Below are 16,380 nucleotides of genomic sequence, written 5' to 3' on the forward strand. Positions count from 1 at the left end.
TTATTTGAGACTGGGGTGTATGTGGAAAAAGAGAGAGAGAGAATGGGCACACCAGGGCCTCTAGCCACTGCAAATGAACTCCAGACGCATGTGCCACCATGTGCATCTGGCTTATGTGGAACCTGGAGAATTGAACCTGGGTCCTTAGGCTTCGCAGGCAAGTGCCTTAACTACTAAGCCATCTCTCCAGCCCAAACCTCACACCTTTTAAAATAATAGCAACAACAACAAAAAAATCAATAAATTAAAAAAAAATTGTGGGCTTATCTGGCTGCCAAAAGTTTACCCATATAAAGACAGATGTACAAAATGGCACATACATCTGGAGCTCATTTTGCAGTGGCAAGAAGCTCTGGGGTATCTACACACACACACACACACACACTCCTCCCCCCCTCCCCAAATAAATAAATAAATCTGCTTAAGCAGAAGCCAGGCATGAGAAATTCAGAGGCTACAGAGAGAATTTAATACCAAATCAGACTTCCAACAGATCTGCCATGGCACAGGGAACACTGTGGAAGAGGGGGTGGAAAGATTCTAGGTGCCTCAGAGTGGGTAGGAATTTCCTGGGGCACAGTCCCCCATTATCCCATAGGGACTGACTGAGGCCTTCATGACCCCATAGTGAATACCATCATCCCATAACCCCTTTGAGGAGGGCCCCCCATGGTTAAGGGAACAGGGGTGAGGAGATGAAAGGATATAACTTGTTATATATAAGATAAATAAAAAGCAAAAATAGGTGTGCTCACACCTTTAGTCCCAGAACTTGTGAGGCTGAGGAAGGAGAGGATGCTGTGAATTCAAGGCCAGCCTGGGCTACAGAGGGGGTTCCAGGTCAGCCAAGGCTACAGTGAGAGCCTGACTCAAATCAACACACAGCTAGGAGTGGTTGGTGCATGCTTTTAATCCCAGTTCAAGGCCAGCCTGGGACTACATTGAGACCCTACCTCAAAAACACCAAACAAAAAACAAGCAAGACCTAGTGGTGCAGACCTGTAACCTTAGCTACTGTTACTGAGGCAAGAGGATCACAGGTTTAAGAACAGACTGGGCTAAAGATTGAGTTTGAAACTAGTCTAAGTAACTTAGACCTTGTTCTCAAAAATTACAAAAAGGCCAGAGATGCAGCCAGGTGGAGAGTGCTTAGATGGCATGTATAAGGTGCCAATTCTACCCCCAGTACTGCAAATAAATAAGCAGTTACTTAAAATACAGGTAAACAGATGTGACCTTTAGGGAAACTAACCTTATTATCTGTCTGAATGATAAGTCACTTACTATAATCTTGCAAGTTGAGTAAAAGTTGCCCTAGAGAAACATTTACAAAAAGTTGCTAAAAGACAAAATAGGTGTGGTACTGTGCCCTTAATCCCAGCACTCTAGGAGGAAGAAGAGGAGGAGGCAGGAATATTTTGAGTTATGGCCTACAACAAGAGGAGCTCTGCCAAGAGGAAAGGGAAGAAAAACTAAAGGGAGGTTCAAAGGAAGGAAGAGGACAAGACATATGGACCATGACTGTTACCACAGTATTCGTATGAGCACTAATACGGAAGTAGCATTCACATTCATCAGGGACTGAGACAAATGATGGTACACAGTAGCCCTTTAAAAGAAATATTATTTTGAGTAAGCCGGGCGTGGTGGTGCACGCCTTTAATCCTAACACTTGGGAGGCAGAGGTAGGAGGATCACTGTGAGTTCGAGGCCACCCTGAGACTACATAGTTAATTCCAGGTCAGCCTGAGCCAGAGTGAGATCCTACCTTGAAAAACAAAAAACAAAAAAACAACCAAAAAAAAGGAATATTATTTATTTTGAAAGATTAACAAGAGGTTGTAAATAAAGAGTAAAAAAAAAAAAATCCAAAAGGACTCACTAAAAATAAAATTAAAATTAAAAAACAACCCTGTTCACAACAGTGTAATAACATCTTTCCTTTTTCAAGGGAGGGTCTCACTTTAGCTCAGGCTGACCTGGAAGTCACTCTGTAGTCTGAAGGTGGCCTCAAACTCATGGCAATGCTCCTGCCTTGGGCTCCCGAGTGCTGGGACTAAGGCGTGTGCCGCCATGTCCAGCTATTTAAATATTTTAAAAAATATTTTATTTATTTATTTGAGAGAGAGAAAAAGACAGAAGAAGAAGAAGAGAAAGAGAGAATAGGTGCACCAGGGCCTCCAGCCACTACAAGCAAACTCCAGACACATGTGATCCCCCTGGTACATCTGGCTTCTGTCTTTATCTATACAAAATTATAGGGGCTGGAGAGATGGCTTAGTGGTTAAGTGCTTGCCTGTAGACCCTGGCTTGAGGCTTGATTCCCCAGGACCCATGTAAGCCAGATAGATGGTGGTACATGCATCTGGAGTTTGTTTGCAGTGGCTGGAGACCCTGATGCGTCCTTTCTCTCTCTCTGCCTCTTTCTGTCACTCAAAACAAACAAACAAACAAACAAAAAACCTATAAATAGGGCTGGAGGAAGGGCTTAATGGTTGAGTTGCTTGTCTGCAAAGTAAAGGACCCAAGTTCAATTCCCCAAGACCCACATAAGCCAGATGCACAAGGTGGTGTGTATGTCTGGAGTTCATTTGAAAGGCTGAAGGCCCTTTCTCTTTCTGCCTCTCTCGCGAATAAATAAAATAAATAAAATTTTAAAAAGCATCTATAAATAAAACCACCTCCATGTTGCCATATCTAATAGCCAATTCTCTGTTCCTAATTTACTTATCTTTTTTGTATTATTTAAAAGCTGACTACTCGGTGCTGGGCAGGGTGGTACATGCATCTAAATCCCAGTACTCGTAAAGTGGACATAGAAGAATTACAAGTTTGAGGCCAACTTGAGCTATATAAGTAAGACTGTCAAAAAGCAACAACAAAAAATTTAGTTTTCTTCTTGAACCATCTTTATTTTCTTATATTTTTGTCTTGGGCAAGACCATTTGGTCTCATAGTTTGAAAAAGCATTTTCTTTTCTTTTGGTTTTTCCAGGTAAGGTCTCATTCTAACCCAGGCTGTCCGGAATTCACTATGTAGTCTTAGGGTGGCCTCAAACTCATGGTGATCCTCTTATCTCTGCCTCCTGAGTGCTGAGATTAAAGGGCGTGTGCTACCATACCTGGCCGATAGGACTTTGGGTGTTTTTTTCAGAATTTTTAAATTTATTTATTTATTTGGGAAGAGGGAGGAAGGGAAAGAGGGAGATAATAGAGAACAGGTGCCCCATAGCCTTCTGCCACTGTAAATGAACTCCAAATGCATGTGACACCTTGTGCATCTGACTTTATGTGGGTACTAGGGAATCAAACCTAGGCCTTTAGGGTTTGCAAGCAAACACCTTTACCACTGAGCCATCTATCCAGTCTTCATTTCTTTTATGACCAAAGAATACACCTTAAATTAGCATTCTTATGAACACCCACATATACCTTTCTAAAACCAAATGTCATTGAAATGGGCTGTTCATTTGTTGAGTTGTTGACAAGTCTCTTACCCTCTTCTTCCCAGGCTCAGATGCACGAGTTTCATAGTCATCAGGAAGCTGAAGGAAATCCTCCATTCTGCTGGCAATCGCCTCCCAGTCTCGTTTCCTTTTAGTGCCAGTCCTCAAGCCATCCAACTTGTCTGAGGGACAAACACAGAGCAGCAGCATTAAAAGTGTGAATTTGTACATAGCACAAAACAAAGGAAAAGGAAGGCTGAAGTATTTTCAGAAGGTATATCCACATTTTTTCAGTGCAACATCTTCTTGGCTAAAACAATACCAAATTTTGTGCAATTTCCATTGTCTGACTGGATGTTTGTAATGGTAGCCACTATATTATGATAACGGTTCCTTGTTTCCTGGCCACCCACCCTCAGAAAAATCAAACTTCAACTCCAATGTTCTGAAGGAAAACTTGGGTTTCTCTGAAGATTACTTTCAAACTGCTACATGATATTAATACCATGTATTTCATCTGCAAGCACGTGTGGCAGGTGCCACATTACGGAAATCAGGCAGAAAGAAGAACTGAAAGAAGAGAGCTAACGCTTACGAAGGTATTTACATTTATGCTTCTTAGGGTTTTGGCTCAGAGTATTTATCATGAGTTAATGTTTATGAATAAGATGTCTACATGCAATCACCATTTTCTTTAGATATACTGTTCATCACTTTGAGGCTAAGAGCTAGTCAGTCAAAGTGACCAGATCTGGGATTTCTTTCAAAAACCAGAATTTGAGGAGTTAACCTCCCAGGAGCTCACAACTATAATCAAATAAATGAACAGGAAATCAGAACTTATGAAATATGAAGTTAGGTGTCTTAAAGAAGGATACACAATGAAAATGTGTTGTCTTTTTTATTGGTTATTAATAATGATTTTGAATACAGATGTGAAACTCTATGCATATATACATGTTTAGCTACAATGAAGCACTTGAATTACCTGATGCTATATAAACACACTATTATTTAAAAAGGCAACAAAGGAAAGCCTAAGATTTTCGGAAATACATGACAACCGCACTTCTTTAACCTCCACAAAGGATGTAGTATGTGTACAATAAAAATCTTTAAGGCACTAAGTAGAGAGAACTTGATATGAAAAGTGCAATGGAAGGAGGGTGAATTATGTTCTCACATACACAAGTTTCACATACAACTAACTATACAAACTTTAAAAACCAGATTTTGTATAATTGGCAAAGCTTTCAGTTCCCAAACCCTTCCCCTACAAAAGCAATTATTATTGAAAAATCATCAAGGCAATTTAATAATATGTTACAAAACTCAAGAAAATTTTATGATCATGTTTTGGCAAAATTTTCACATGGATGATTACACAAAACCAGTCTTCTATCTCTATAAATCCTATGCTGTACCACATGGTTTGAACTACAGGCCACACAATACATGATCCCTTGACTGTATAAGGACAGAATATGGCACCAGAAAATTAATGAGGTTTTATAAGCAATAAAACGGATCCTAGTTCAACCATGAACACAGTATTATAAAGAAGCAGGAGCCCCACCATGCTCATTAAATACGCCTCAAGGATTTCCAAACTTAATGCAATCGACTTTGATATTAACGCACTTCTCATTGCGCTTCTGCGAACAGAGCACGGCCCGGCGGCAGTGCAGAAAGGCAGCGTGGAGACTACAAGAGCGCTTCCTGACGCACTGAGCACGTGCAGGAATTACAGACCCAGTGTTCTATTTTCCAACATGAAGTCCAAAAGAGCCTGCATGTCAAGTTAGTATGCCCTTATAATTTGAAATTTTATCATGCAAGTATGTTTGAAGTTTCCTTCTGAGTACTGAAGTAAGGCTCACATCTCATCCACATGGCACAATGGAAACCCCAACATACAGATGGATGGCAAAGAGTGAGGGAAGAGGAATCTGCAGTGTTAATTACAGAAGAAAGACTAGTGTTCAATAACTTATACTAATGATTTTCAGAGGACTGAGTTTCAACAGATTAAAGTTTTAAGATGAAGATGAAGTTTATAATCCAACTTGGTAGGTTACAGAGTCTTACCACATGTTTAAAAGTATATATTATTATAGCACAACAGAAAAATTCTTTAGATACATCTAAGTATTTTCTTTTTTCTTTTTTTCCTTTTGAAGTAGGGTCTCACTGTAGCCCAGGCTGACCTGGAATTCACTACATAGTCTCAGAATGGCCTCAAACTCATGGCGATCCCCTTACCTCTGCCTCCCGAGTGCTGGGATTAAAGGCATGCGCCACCACGCCCGGCATATCTAAGTATTTTCTAAATATAAGTAGTATTTGAAAAATCTATCCAAGGTGAACATACAAGGATTATGTACCTATACAAATAACAATTACATTCCAACTGTGAAGGGATGAGTCTGTCTAACATGTAGGTCAATATACAACTCTTAAGTAGACAAGTGACATTGAGATGACAAAAGCAAAAGTATTTTATAGGAGAGAAACCTGTTAGGATGACAGCAGTCTCAAAGTGGTTCTTACAAGCTTGAGAAACTATAATCATGTCACTGGAATTGAGGTAGCTTCACTCTGGAATCCCAGCATCTGATGTGGCAAGTAACACCCAACTCTTACATTATCATGTCTGTGCCTCAACTGGGAAAGAGCAGTCAGGTGTGACTAACACTGGACAGGCAACCTTCAACCACTCTGTGACAACCACAACCAATACAGCTCAGGCCTGTTTGGAACTGTTTTAAAATTATGTTGCTTCCAATTTAACAGACATAGGCTGAACTGTATACTAAGCACAGATCACGATTCTGCAATGAGTTCTCATCAGCTACTTGAAAGACTATAGGTAAGCTTATTTTCTTACAGGTAGACTCATCAGTGAATCAAATTTCCTTAGTTTCAGATCTTTTCATTCAATTTGTAACACTGCTTGCTAAAGCTTAATATGTTTCCATCTTAGCATAATCATGTTGCCAAAAGTAATTTAAGGATGTGGGTAGAGTACTCAGGGAAGTAAACTGTACCTGGCAATCAAATGAATTAAATTTGTTGTGATACAAAAGGCAACATAAATAGGCTAACTCTCAGATAAAGATCCTTGTGAGGGAAGAGAAGAAACTTCTTAATGGGCCAATCTCAAAGTATCAAACACTTTCAAGAAAGCCCACAATCAATTTGCCTTCCTCCACGATAGGGTTAGCTCTAAAGATGTGAGTGGCACAAGATGTAAGCCCTTAAATAAAAAGGCATCATTGTCATTCCTATTAAAGCCAAGCAAAAAAATCAACTACAAACATGTCAGAATTCACTTTCTTGATCTGTGGTATCATACTAAAAGGATTTAAGTGAAATTCACTTCTGCAATTCACTACCTAATACTGTCTTTAAATCAATAAAGTCTCTGTAAGAACTACTTTCTAAGAAATAAATAGTAGACATGCCATATTTTCTAGAAATTAATAATATTTTCTTAGCGGTTATAACTAAATATCATTTTCTTTTCTCCTTAGAAACTGAAAAGGAAAGTAGAAAATAGATTGGCTTCAGTTAAAAACAACACAAAACAAAACACCATTATCTTAGATCCTATGTCATACTTCTGAAGAATATTTGCTTAGGTGAAATAGTTATCACTTTTACCATTTCCTACTTTATTTTTATTTACAATCTTTTTGTCTCAAAAGATAATCACTAGAGAACTAGAACAAGAAATGACTTTATAATCTTACAAGTTATTTCAAAAGTATAGCCTTTTAATGGAGTTTATGTAACGTCAAAATGAGCAGAAAGCACCACTGTTCCCCCCCCCCCCTTTTTCGAGGTAGGGTCTCACTCTAGCCCAGGCTGACCTGGAATTCACTATGGAGTCTCAGGCTGGCCTTGAACTCACTGTGATCCTCCCACCTCTGCCTCCCGAGTGCTGGGATTAAAGGCGTGCGCCACCACGCCCAGCTTGTACCATTATTTTTAAAAGTAATCTGTAGTTACTATTTTCCTATATATTTAAATGCTAAGTGCTTACAGTATAGGGAAGAAGACATTTAGTTATTATTAAAATTTCTCACAAAGGAAAGAGTTGTAGAAGAATGTGTCAGTAAAGCAAATATAATTTTCATGTGATATATGCTAAAAAAAAAACTTTTTAGACATTATAGCAAAGCACTTATCCCAATAATATAGTATACTACACTGCATGAACCTATCTTTTAAGAGAGAATGGGATCAACAGCTGCTAGCCCAAATGGCTAGGCGTGACGGAAGCACACCCCATGCAGCTCTGTTTACAATGCACTCCCTGCTGATGTCAGCATCACATACGTCCTGAGCAACGAAGAAACTAGATGACTAGGCTACTCTATGAAGTGGTATGTCTCAATGGCTGCTTCCATTCTGGAGTCATAAGTAACACCAGGAAAAGAAATGCAAGGACCAGCAGTCACACTTCATAATGAGCAAACCTTTCAGAATAAAGAAGTCCCTAGAGTGTTTCTTCAATTTTTATTGATACATCTTAATTGACATGGTAAATTGTTCTCTTTAAGTGTAGTAATTAAAAAAATTTTTTTGCAGTATCACTGAAAGAATCCTTCTAATTCATGATTTTTTTTTTTAACTTGACAATACATCTTCACAGTAAGCAATTCCAAAGCTTGATTTAGACAATCTTTTTAAGTGGTTTACCTTGTAACTTGGCACTAAAGTTAGCTTAAGAGAAAACTGAAATGGAATCTCATAGTCTCCTTAAATATCTGAGTTATATATCTACTTCCCTCTAAATAGAAACTCAAACTTATTATATAAGAAATATATGTCTTAATTAAAAATTTAAGCCTTAACATTTACTATAATTATTATCTAAAGTATTCATAAGCATGCTCAACTTTAGGCTATTGCTAAATATTCTTTTAAAAAAGATGCTGCAAGTAATTTGTAATTAATATTAAAATTATTGTTACAAAGTGACAGTTTTTTTAACTGAATTTATCAAATATTTATGTTTAAAAATGTAACTGATTTTAAAAACATTTCTTCTAAAAAATTCTTTACACCCTGTCACAAGATATAATTAGTTAAGTCAGAAGCTAGTGAAACAGATGGAAGGATGTGAATGAGGTAGGCCAAAATCTTGCTTTAAGTAGAAGTTTCTGAAAATTTAATCTTCTTACAGTGGAAAGCTCTAATACCATGACCACCAGGCATCACATATAAAAACAGGAAAAAGGAAATACCCACCTAGCTTTGCCTCAGATGTGTCCATCTCCCATTTGCTTTTCGGAATGTAACCCTAAATCGTACACAGAGAGAAGCTCGAAGGGTTAGAAAGAGACACATACATGCATAACACGTTTGAAATGGAAAAGCATTAAAATTGGGAATGGATTCAGTTTCCACTCACTAGTTATAAACATATCCTTAGAAAAAACATAATCTCATTATCTTTGAGAAAATTAAACGACAAAATTGGGCAAACTTCACTGCGCAGATTTCAGAGTAGTGATCAGAATAGTGTCATGATGGCGCTTTTGAGGCAGCTACACTTCAAGACTCACAGCTGTAGTCTGAGCAGATGTGCAGCGTTTATGACGAGGATGGATACAGACAGTTACTGTGCCAGAACCAACAGCACTCAGAGATCAGAAAATCTGTAATACTAGCTAGGCTGTCTTCTAAATACAACTGCTCATCTCAAGTGATTGCAGCCATGAAGCCCAAAAGTGCTCTTCAAGACGGCCACTTGATATTCTAGAGTCATTTTAAGCACTTAAAAGGAAGGAAGACTGGTATCTAAACCCAACTATCCAACTATGAAGTTCCAACTCACTGTAAAATGACTCAATCCATGTACCAGTTACAACTTACAAAATCTAATGTTACTCAATTTCAGAGCACTTTTCTTTTACCATTTGAAAATTAGAGTACTTCTTGTATCTTTGGAAATTATGTTTTTCTGTTACATGAAAAACCAGAAATCACTACAGGCAGTGCTTTCCAATTTCCCAGAGTGCCTACCTAGCAAGTGTCTTGATTTTTGGTCATTATTCTTTTTCCTTATTGGACTGTGTTTTCTATTGGAGACTAGCACCCAGAAATGTTAATGCTAGGACCTAGTCCATAGGACGGATTCACTGATGGTGTCAGCATCTTCTTCCACGAGCTGTTCCTGCTGCTGGCTATGTTTGCAATCACAGAACAGAAGGCACCCAGCTCAGCGGAAAGGGATGCTGAAGACATCAGAACACGCTCCTATGGAAGAATTACTTCAGCATCACCGGATTCCAGGAAACTTTTGCAATTTATACATTTCCATTCTTTAAGCTAGACCTAGCAATTCCTTTTCATCATTAGGTAGTATTTCAGATTATAAATTATATCATCTTCTCCAAATACATTTTTAGAACAAACCAAGACAAAGGTATGCTGGAGAACTGGTGCTGAAAGTTAAATATTAAGGAAATTTTACAAATGGTATCTCAAAATTCACCTGAAAACCTTAAGCATCACTGAATTACTATATTTATAAAGTATGAGTCCTATCTCCTAGGCTCATAGAAGCACTAAAGAAGCAAACAATGCTTCCCTAAAGAAGAATTAAATGAAGCTTGTGTTTTATCCAGCTATATTCATCAGAACAGAATGGAAAATGCAAAGTTTATGAGAATTGCTCATAACTCCTGGGTTAACAGTTTCCAGGAATCTTTTACTCTTGGGATAGGCTCCAATAGTAGAAGATCTGGATTCTGCTCTGTGAATAGGTTATAAGATTTGGAACATAAAGTTAAGCAAATAAGTATGTAAATTTTCTCCTGTTGTAATCATCCTGCTCATCCTTCAAACTGCACAATCTTTTCACTTCTTAAAGTGGTAGGTCACTTGGAAATAAGAGACAAGACCAGCAGGGTAGAAGTCTAAGGCATCCTTGCCAGTTTTCTAATGTAAAAATATAGGGCCGCGTGTGGTGGTGCACAACTTGAATCCCAGCACTGAGGAGGCAGAGGTAGGAGTATAGCTGTGAATCTGAGGCCAGCCTGGGACTACAGAGTGAGTTCCAGGTCAGCCTGGGCTAGAGTGAGACCCTACCTCGAAGAAAAAAAATAGTATTACAATGTGCTTCCCTTAAAAAGTAATTGTAAACTGGGTGTGGTGGTGCATATCTTTAATCCCAGCACTTGGGAGGCAGAGGTAGGAGGGTCACCTTGAGTTTGAGGCCACCCTGAGACTACATAGTGAATTCCAGGCCAGCCTGGGCTAGAGTGAGACCCTACCTCAAAGAAGCACACACACACACAAACAAAAAGTAATTGTACATTCATTTAAAAGCTCCAAGTTTGACTACATCTAAGCAAATGAGATGTAATGAACCAAATCTCAACTGAAATCTTCACAAAAGATGAAGTTTCAGCAAGCTAACCACATTAAAAAGGTAGAGAGAACTATTAACACTGCAGACTTCTCACAAGGTCGCTTTTTAGCATACAGGCTACAAGTAGTTACTGAAGTCATTAACCATTTCCAGAATATCATGGACCTGGAAGTGAATTCCTTGACTACATTTTAGAGTATGTGTGTCAAAAATGCACCTTGATTAAGAAAAATGCGTTATTAAAAAATACTGAGACTCAACTGTCATTATCATTAAAGCTTATTTTTTAATCCACAGTTAAAATCTAAGAATGTAGAGGTCGACACCAACTCCATAAAAACACAATTTCTTTCAAGAATTTTCTACCACACACACGAGTTTCATGACTCTATACTTAGGGAGTAGGAATCAAGTTTTGTACATTTTCAGTGAAATATGAGAAACAATTTTAGTAAGAGTTGACGTAGCAACTAAACCAAGTAATACTGTAGATTTGAAAAACCAAAGCATTGCTAACCTCTGTACCTCATTAGCAAACACTGAAAAATAACCTTTAGGTTGCATTTTCTTGAATGACAGGGTAAGACAAACCGCCACAGGTATAATCAGAAGCATTTAGAGAAGGTACACAGCTTACATTTTGTATGTTTCTCATCAGCCTAAATAAAACCCATCATCTACAGTCATTTTCCCCACCACTTAACAGGATAAACATAGAACAAATCCAGCAGCCCCTTGCCTCACCGTTTAGTAAGTTCTTCTGCCTCAGATGACAGAACTGAATTTTGAAATCTTGTAGCAGAGACAAATATGCATATGTGCTGGGTAGGCGATACCACATATCTGCTGGACTATAACAGCGCCCCTCTTTCAGCTTGCCTTTAATCCCAGCACTTGGGTGGCAGGCAAAAGCAGGAGGATCACTGTGAGTTTGAGGGCAACCTGGGACTACATGAATTCCAGGGCTAGAGTAAGACCCTGCCTCCAAAAAAAAAAAAAAAAAAAAAAGAAAAGAAAAAAGAAAAAAAGAAAAAAGAAAAAGAAAAAAGACTGTCCTTTCAGATGTAAAAGTACATGAATTTCAGACCCAAAATAGATGTGTGAAAGTGCAAAGGTGACTTCCTTAGCACTCTGTTAATTTTTTTTTTTTTTAAACATTACAGGGCTCTTTTTGTCCAGGGAAAAATAAGAATTCAAAAGTCTCCTTACATATGATTATGCAAAGCTTTATCACTAAAAAGTGTTCATCAGTAGTCATCTGATCACAGATCTGAATAAAAATACTGCTTAACAATAAAGAGACACTTTGCTCAAAGTGGTTGGTCTGTCTCCTACCAGTTCGCTTTCCTCTTCCTCTGCATCTTTCTTTTCTTCCTTTTGTTCTTCAATATTTGCATCAAAATCCTCCATCTCTACCTACAACATGCCAATAATTATTTAAAAAAAGACTGAGTTAACATTTAGAAAAATGTTGAATCACTCAATAAGATGTAAAATGAGCACAAGACAACACAGACGGTTACATGCCACATGCTTTTTTTTTCTTTTAATATTTTATTTTAGAGAAAAAGAGGCAAAAAGAGGGAGAACAGGCACACCAGGGCATTCAGCCACTGCAAATCAACTCCAGATGCATGTGTTACTGTGTACATCTGGCTTACGTGAGTCCTGGGAAATCGAACCTGGGTCCTTTGGCTTTTCCTTTCCCTGGTGCACCCATTCTTTCTCTTTCTCCCTCTCTCTCTTCCTCTTTCTCTCTCTCATATCAATAAATAAAAATAAAATATTTTTTTTAAAAAACGAGTACATGGGTTAGAGAGGTATTTATAAGGTAAAATGTCAATACATAACTAATGGTACAGTGGAGGGAAATGGTCAAATAAGGGAAAGATTAATGGTTTCACTAATTAGGTAATGGGTGTTCTAACTTAAATAGAATTTACTATAAGAGCAACAGGTTTAGATGAATTTTGAATTTGCAGTATACTAAGATGATTTTTTTTTAGAGATTTGGAAAGAAAAATTATAAAAGTCATATAGAATCTCTCCATTCAAAATTGTTACTGTTAAGATAGTAATATTACAGGCTTTATTACTGAAGGCACATAACTGACAATTTAGGTTACTAGGGAGGGCATAAACAGCAAATCCATTGTATCAGAAATATCTAATTTACTTGTATAATAAAAACTGAGTTAAGGATAGAGTCCTAAATTACTTTTTTAAGATCTTGGAAGCCAGCAAGGAGACTAGACGGAAATGGTTAGAGAGAGAAATGGAAAGCCAAGCCAAGAGAAAATGAAAATGCTTTCAGGATGGTGGGTGTGATCAACTGTGTCAAAATAAAACAGGAGTGTCCACTGTCATAGAAACCACATTCAGTACAGATACCTCTCAAACAAAAAAAGTACACAAATGATGAAGAAAATGTTTTCCATTGAAAGGATTTTCTTCCACTAAAGTAATAATTAGTTCAACCAAGAATTACCAATGAGTGAAAAGGTACTGGGAAGCAAGAAATTATTAAATCCTGATAGAGCTTAAAGTTATCCTCACAGATCACTTACTCTGAGGGAAAAAAAAACAATCAAAAAACCTTTACATATATTACTCTAAGCAAGGTTTCAATGTATAAACCACAATGAAATAAACTGACATCTCACATACAATCAACCTAATGCATTTCACTAAGGACACAACCCCACTCATACAGCATTTCTGAGGATGTTCAGTTGAAGCCTAAGTATATGAAAACAGACAGACCTAAAATGAGGGACATTCAACCAAACAACTAGCCTATTATGTGCATAAAAAATACGTTAGTCTTTCATGGTAAAGAGAGGCTGAGAAATTACTTTTTTATTAATGGGTTAGATCCTGGATTTGTACAGTGTTATAAAAAGTATAATAAAGGGAGAGCTAATGATTTGAATATGGACTGCATTTAAACTACTTTGAGAAAATTTATTTTGTTCAGTATGACATTTTATCAATGTTAAATTTCTTTCTTTCTTTCTTTCCTTCTTTCTTTCTTTTCTTTTTTGGTTTTTCAAGGTAGGGTCTCACTCTAGCTCAGGCTGATCTGGAATTTTTCTTTCTCTACTATTTACTTTTTTTTTTTGGTTATTTTTTGAAATCACAGCACTCCTCCTCCTATTTTTGCTGGGTTTAAAAGGCATGCACCACCACACCTGGCATTGTTAAATTTCCTGAATTTTCTAATTAACTCATTTTGTGATAAAATGTCCACATTCTTATGAGATACCCATTGAAGTATTTAGGGTTGATGGTATCTGAAGTTTTCAACTTAACTCATGACTCCACAATAATGGTTTAATAATATTATTAAGTATGTTTTCATGGAGAAAAATGTGGAAAAACTACTAACTGGTAAATATCACTGAAGGTGTGTGTAGGTGCTCTTATAATGTTCATATTACTTTTCTGGAGATTTAAAGTTTTTAAGTAAAAACAGGTGCAAAAAATATTGCTTAATTTAAATTGCATGATGAGAGCAAGGTACAAGCTTACTTCTTCAATAGCAGCATCTTGCAGTAGTGAGCGAATGTCTAGTCGCATCATATGACGAGGTGCTGTTTCCCAGTGATCAGCCATCTATTGAGAAATGTAGGCATGAAATTATCTCAGAAAAATAGCCAAATAAAGACCAATTGGGTGGGGTGGGGGGAGATGTCTTAGCGGTTAAGGCATTTCCTGCAAAGCTAAAGGATCCAGATTCGACTCCCCAGAACCCACATGAGCGAGACGCACAAGAGGGCCCATGCATCTGGCGCTCACCTGCAGCAGCTTGAGGCCCTGGTGCCCGTTCCCCCTCTGACCCTTTCTCAAGTGGACTCCCAAGGTGACTCTAACCTACTGCTGTCAGCTGTCGATGGTCAGTAGCAAGAAGCCAGGCTACGTACACTCACACTCAGATTGACTAAAGTAGGTTAAAAAAAATAAAACTCTGACAGAAAATGGGAGAAAGAGCTTCCAGGATCAGTGCTAATGCTGAAAGAATATAGTGCAGGGTACTCTACGATCTTATGTTTCTGAAAATCACCTTATTTATTTCTTTAAGTTTTCTTCCATGAATATTTCTTTTGCCACAAGTCTGGTTATCAGCACTCATTTCAGCCAAATATACCTAAGGAACAATGAGTAATGATTAGGCAAAAAAACTGTAAAACTTACATGAAAACAGAATGTTTCAAAAAAATTTTTTAAGACTCTACCTCAAATCCTTTGGTTTTTGCTGCACTCCAAAACTGGTCAAAATGTCTAACTCTGTCATTGATAGCATCCAGAATGATGAAGGGGAAGAAGCCATCATCTAGGGTTTTTTTGAAAGTTTTGAACATGCTGGTACGGTAAGTCTCCTCCATCTCCGCTTCATATTCATATTCCATTACCTAAGATGCACACCAACAGACCAGAGTTAGGACAAGAAAAGATCCATGGTAAGCCTTTCCCCCAGTGAGCATAGATGATGGCTGTGTACTAGTTCTTCCACACTTGAGTACCAAGGTTTGTGTTCAGAGAAAATAGAAAGTCGTAGTCTCCAAAAAACAACAACAAAAAACAAGTCTCTCTGCACACATTCTCCATTAAATATTATTAATTAGTCAGATTCAGAATGTAATCTAAGAGGAATATTCCATACCTTCTTTTTTACTTTCTTTCCAGAATCTGGATCTTTTTCTTCCTTTTCGACTTCAGTGATGAAGTAATCATCTAGGCTTAAAACTCTGGGTGCAGGTCCTCCAAATTCTACCTCCTTGTCCTAAGACAAACAGTCAAATAATTTTTTAAAAAGATTAACATGCTGCTCACTAATGCAAGAAACTAATTTTTTTCTGTTTTCCCATACTCACGCGAATAAGTTTTGCAACATGTGTTTTTCCACTGCCAGGTAATCCTCTCATTATAACAACAATCTGAAACACAATGGAGGAAAAAGAGATTTTTTTTGGCGGGGGGGGGGGGGGGGGGTTTCAAGGTAGGCTCTCACTCTAGCCTAGGCTGACCTGGAATTCACCATGTAGTCTCAGGTTGCTCCTGAACTCACAGTGATCCTCCTACCTCTGCAACCCGAGTACTGGGATTAAGGTATGCGCTATTACACCTGAGAGAGATTTTTTTTTTTTTTACTGAACCCAAATATCCGGATGAAATCTTCTGTATTGGTTTATTCAAATACTCTATCCTTCAATATAAGGTAAATTTAAATTTAAAAGAATATATATACTTAGCATTTATTAGGAAATTAAACATACGCAAATCAAGTCTCCTAATGGTACATGGAATTCTCTTTTTATTCCATATACCACCACATTTTTTCCACATATTTTCACAACTTTTTTCCACATAAAACCAAATCTACTTTTCTTTTTTTTTTTTTTTTTTAAGGTAGGGTCTCACTCTAGCCCAGGCTGACCTGGAATTCACTATGGAGTCTCAGGGTGCCTCGAACTCATGGGGATCCTCCCACCTCTGCCTCCCGAGTGCTGGGATTAAAGGCGTGCGCCACCATGCCCAGCCAAAACCAAAT

The 16,380-nt window shown here is 37.8% G+C and overlaps 1 protein-coding gene across 5 annotated transcripts in view; it reads right to left on the reverse strand.

Annotated features, from left to right (window-relative positions):
* The window catches only part of Ylpm1 (YLP motif containing 1), a 93,314-nt gene that overhangs the window by 9,833 nt on the left and 67,101 nt on the right, over window positions 1-16,380 (reverse strand). For 4 of the 5 annotated variants that reach the window (XM_045153880.1, XM_045153881.1, XM_045153882.1 and 1 more), the window contains 8 exons: window positions 15,704-15,766; window positions 15,493-15,612; window positions 15,065-15,241; window positions 14,893-14,976; window positions 14,361-14,444; window positions 12,165-12,245; window positions 8,702-8,753; window positions 3,497-3,627 (listed from right to left, as the gene is read on the reverse strand). In XM_045153880.1, coding sequence (XP_045009815.1) covers window positions 3,497-3,627; window positions 8,702-8,753; window positions 12,165-12,245; window positions 14,361-14,444; window positions 14,893-14,976; window positions 15,065-15,241; window positions 15,493-15,612; window positions 15,704-15,766 — 792 coding nt within the window. The remainder of the gene's footprint in view (window positions 1-3,496; window positions 3,628-8,701; window positions 8,754-12,164; window positions 12,246-14,360; window positions 14,445-14,892; window positions 14,977-15,064; window positions 15,242-15,492; window positions 15,613-15,703; window positions 15,767-16,380) is intronic. The other variant, XR_006638071.1, reaches the window with a different exon arrangement.

The sequence above is a fragment of the Jaculus jaculus genome, chromosome 7 (assembly GCF_020740685.1).
Source record: "Jaculus jaculus isolate mJacJac1 chromosome 7, mJacJac1.mat.Y.cur, whole genome shotgun sequence".
NCBI lineage: Eukaryota > Metazoa > Chordata > Mammalia > Rodentia > Dipodidae > Jaculus > Jaculus jaculus.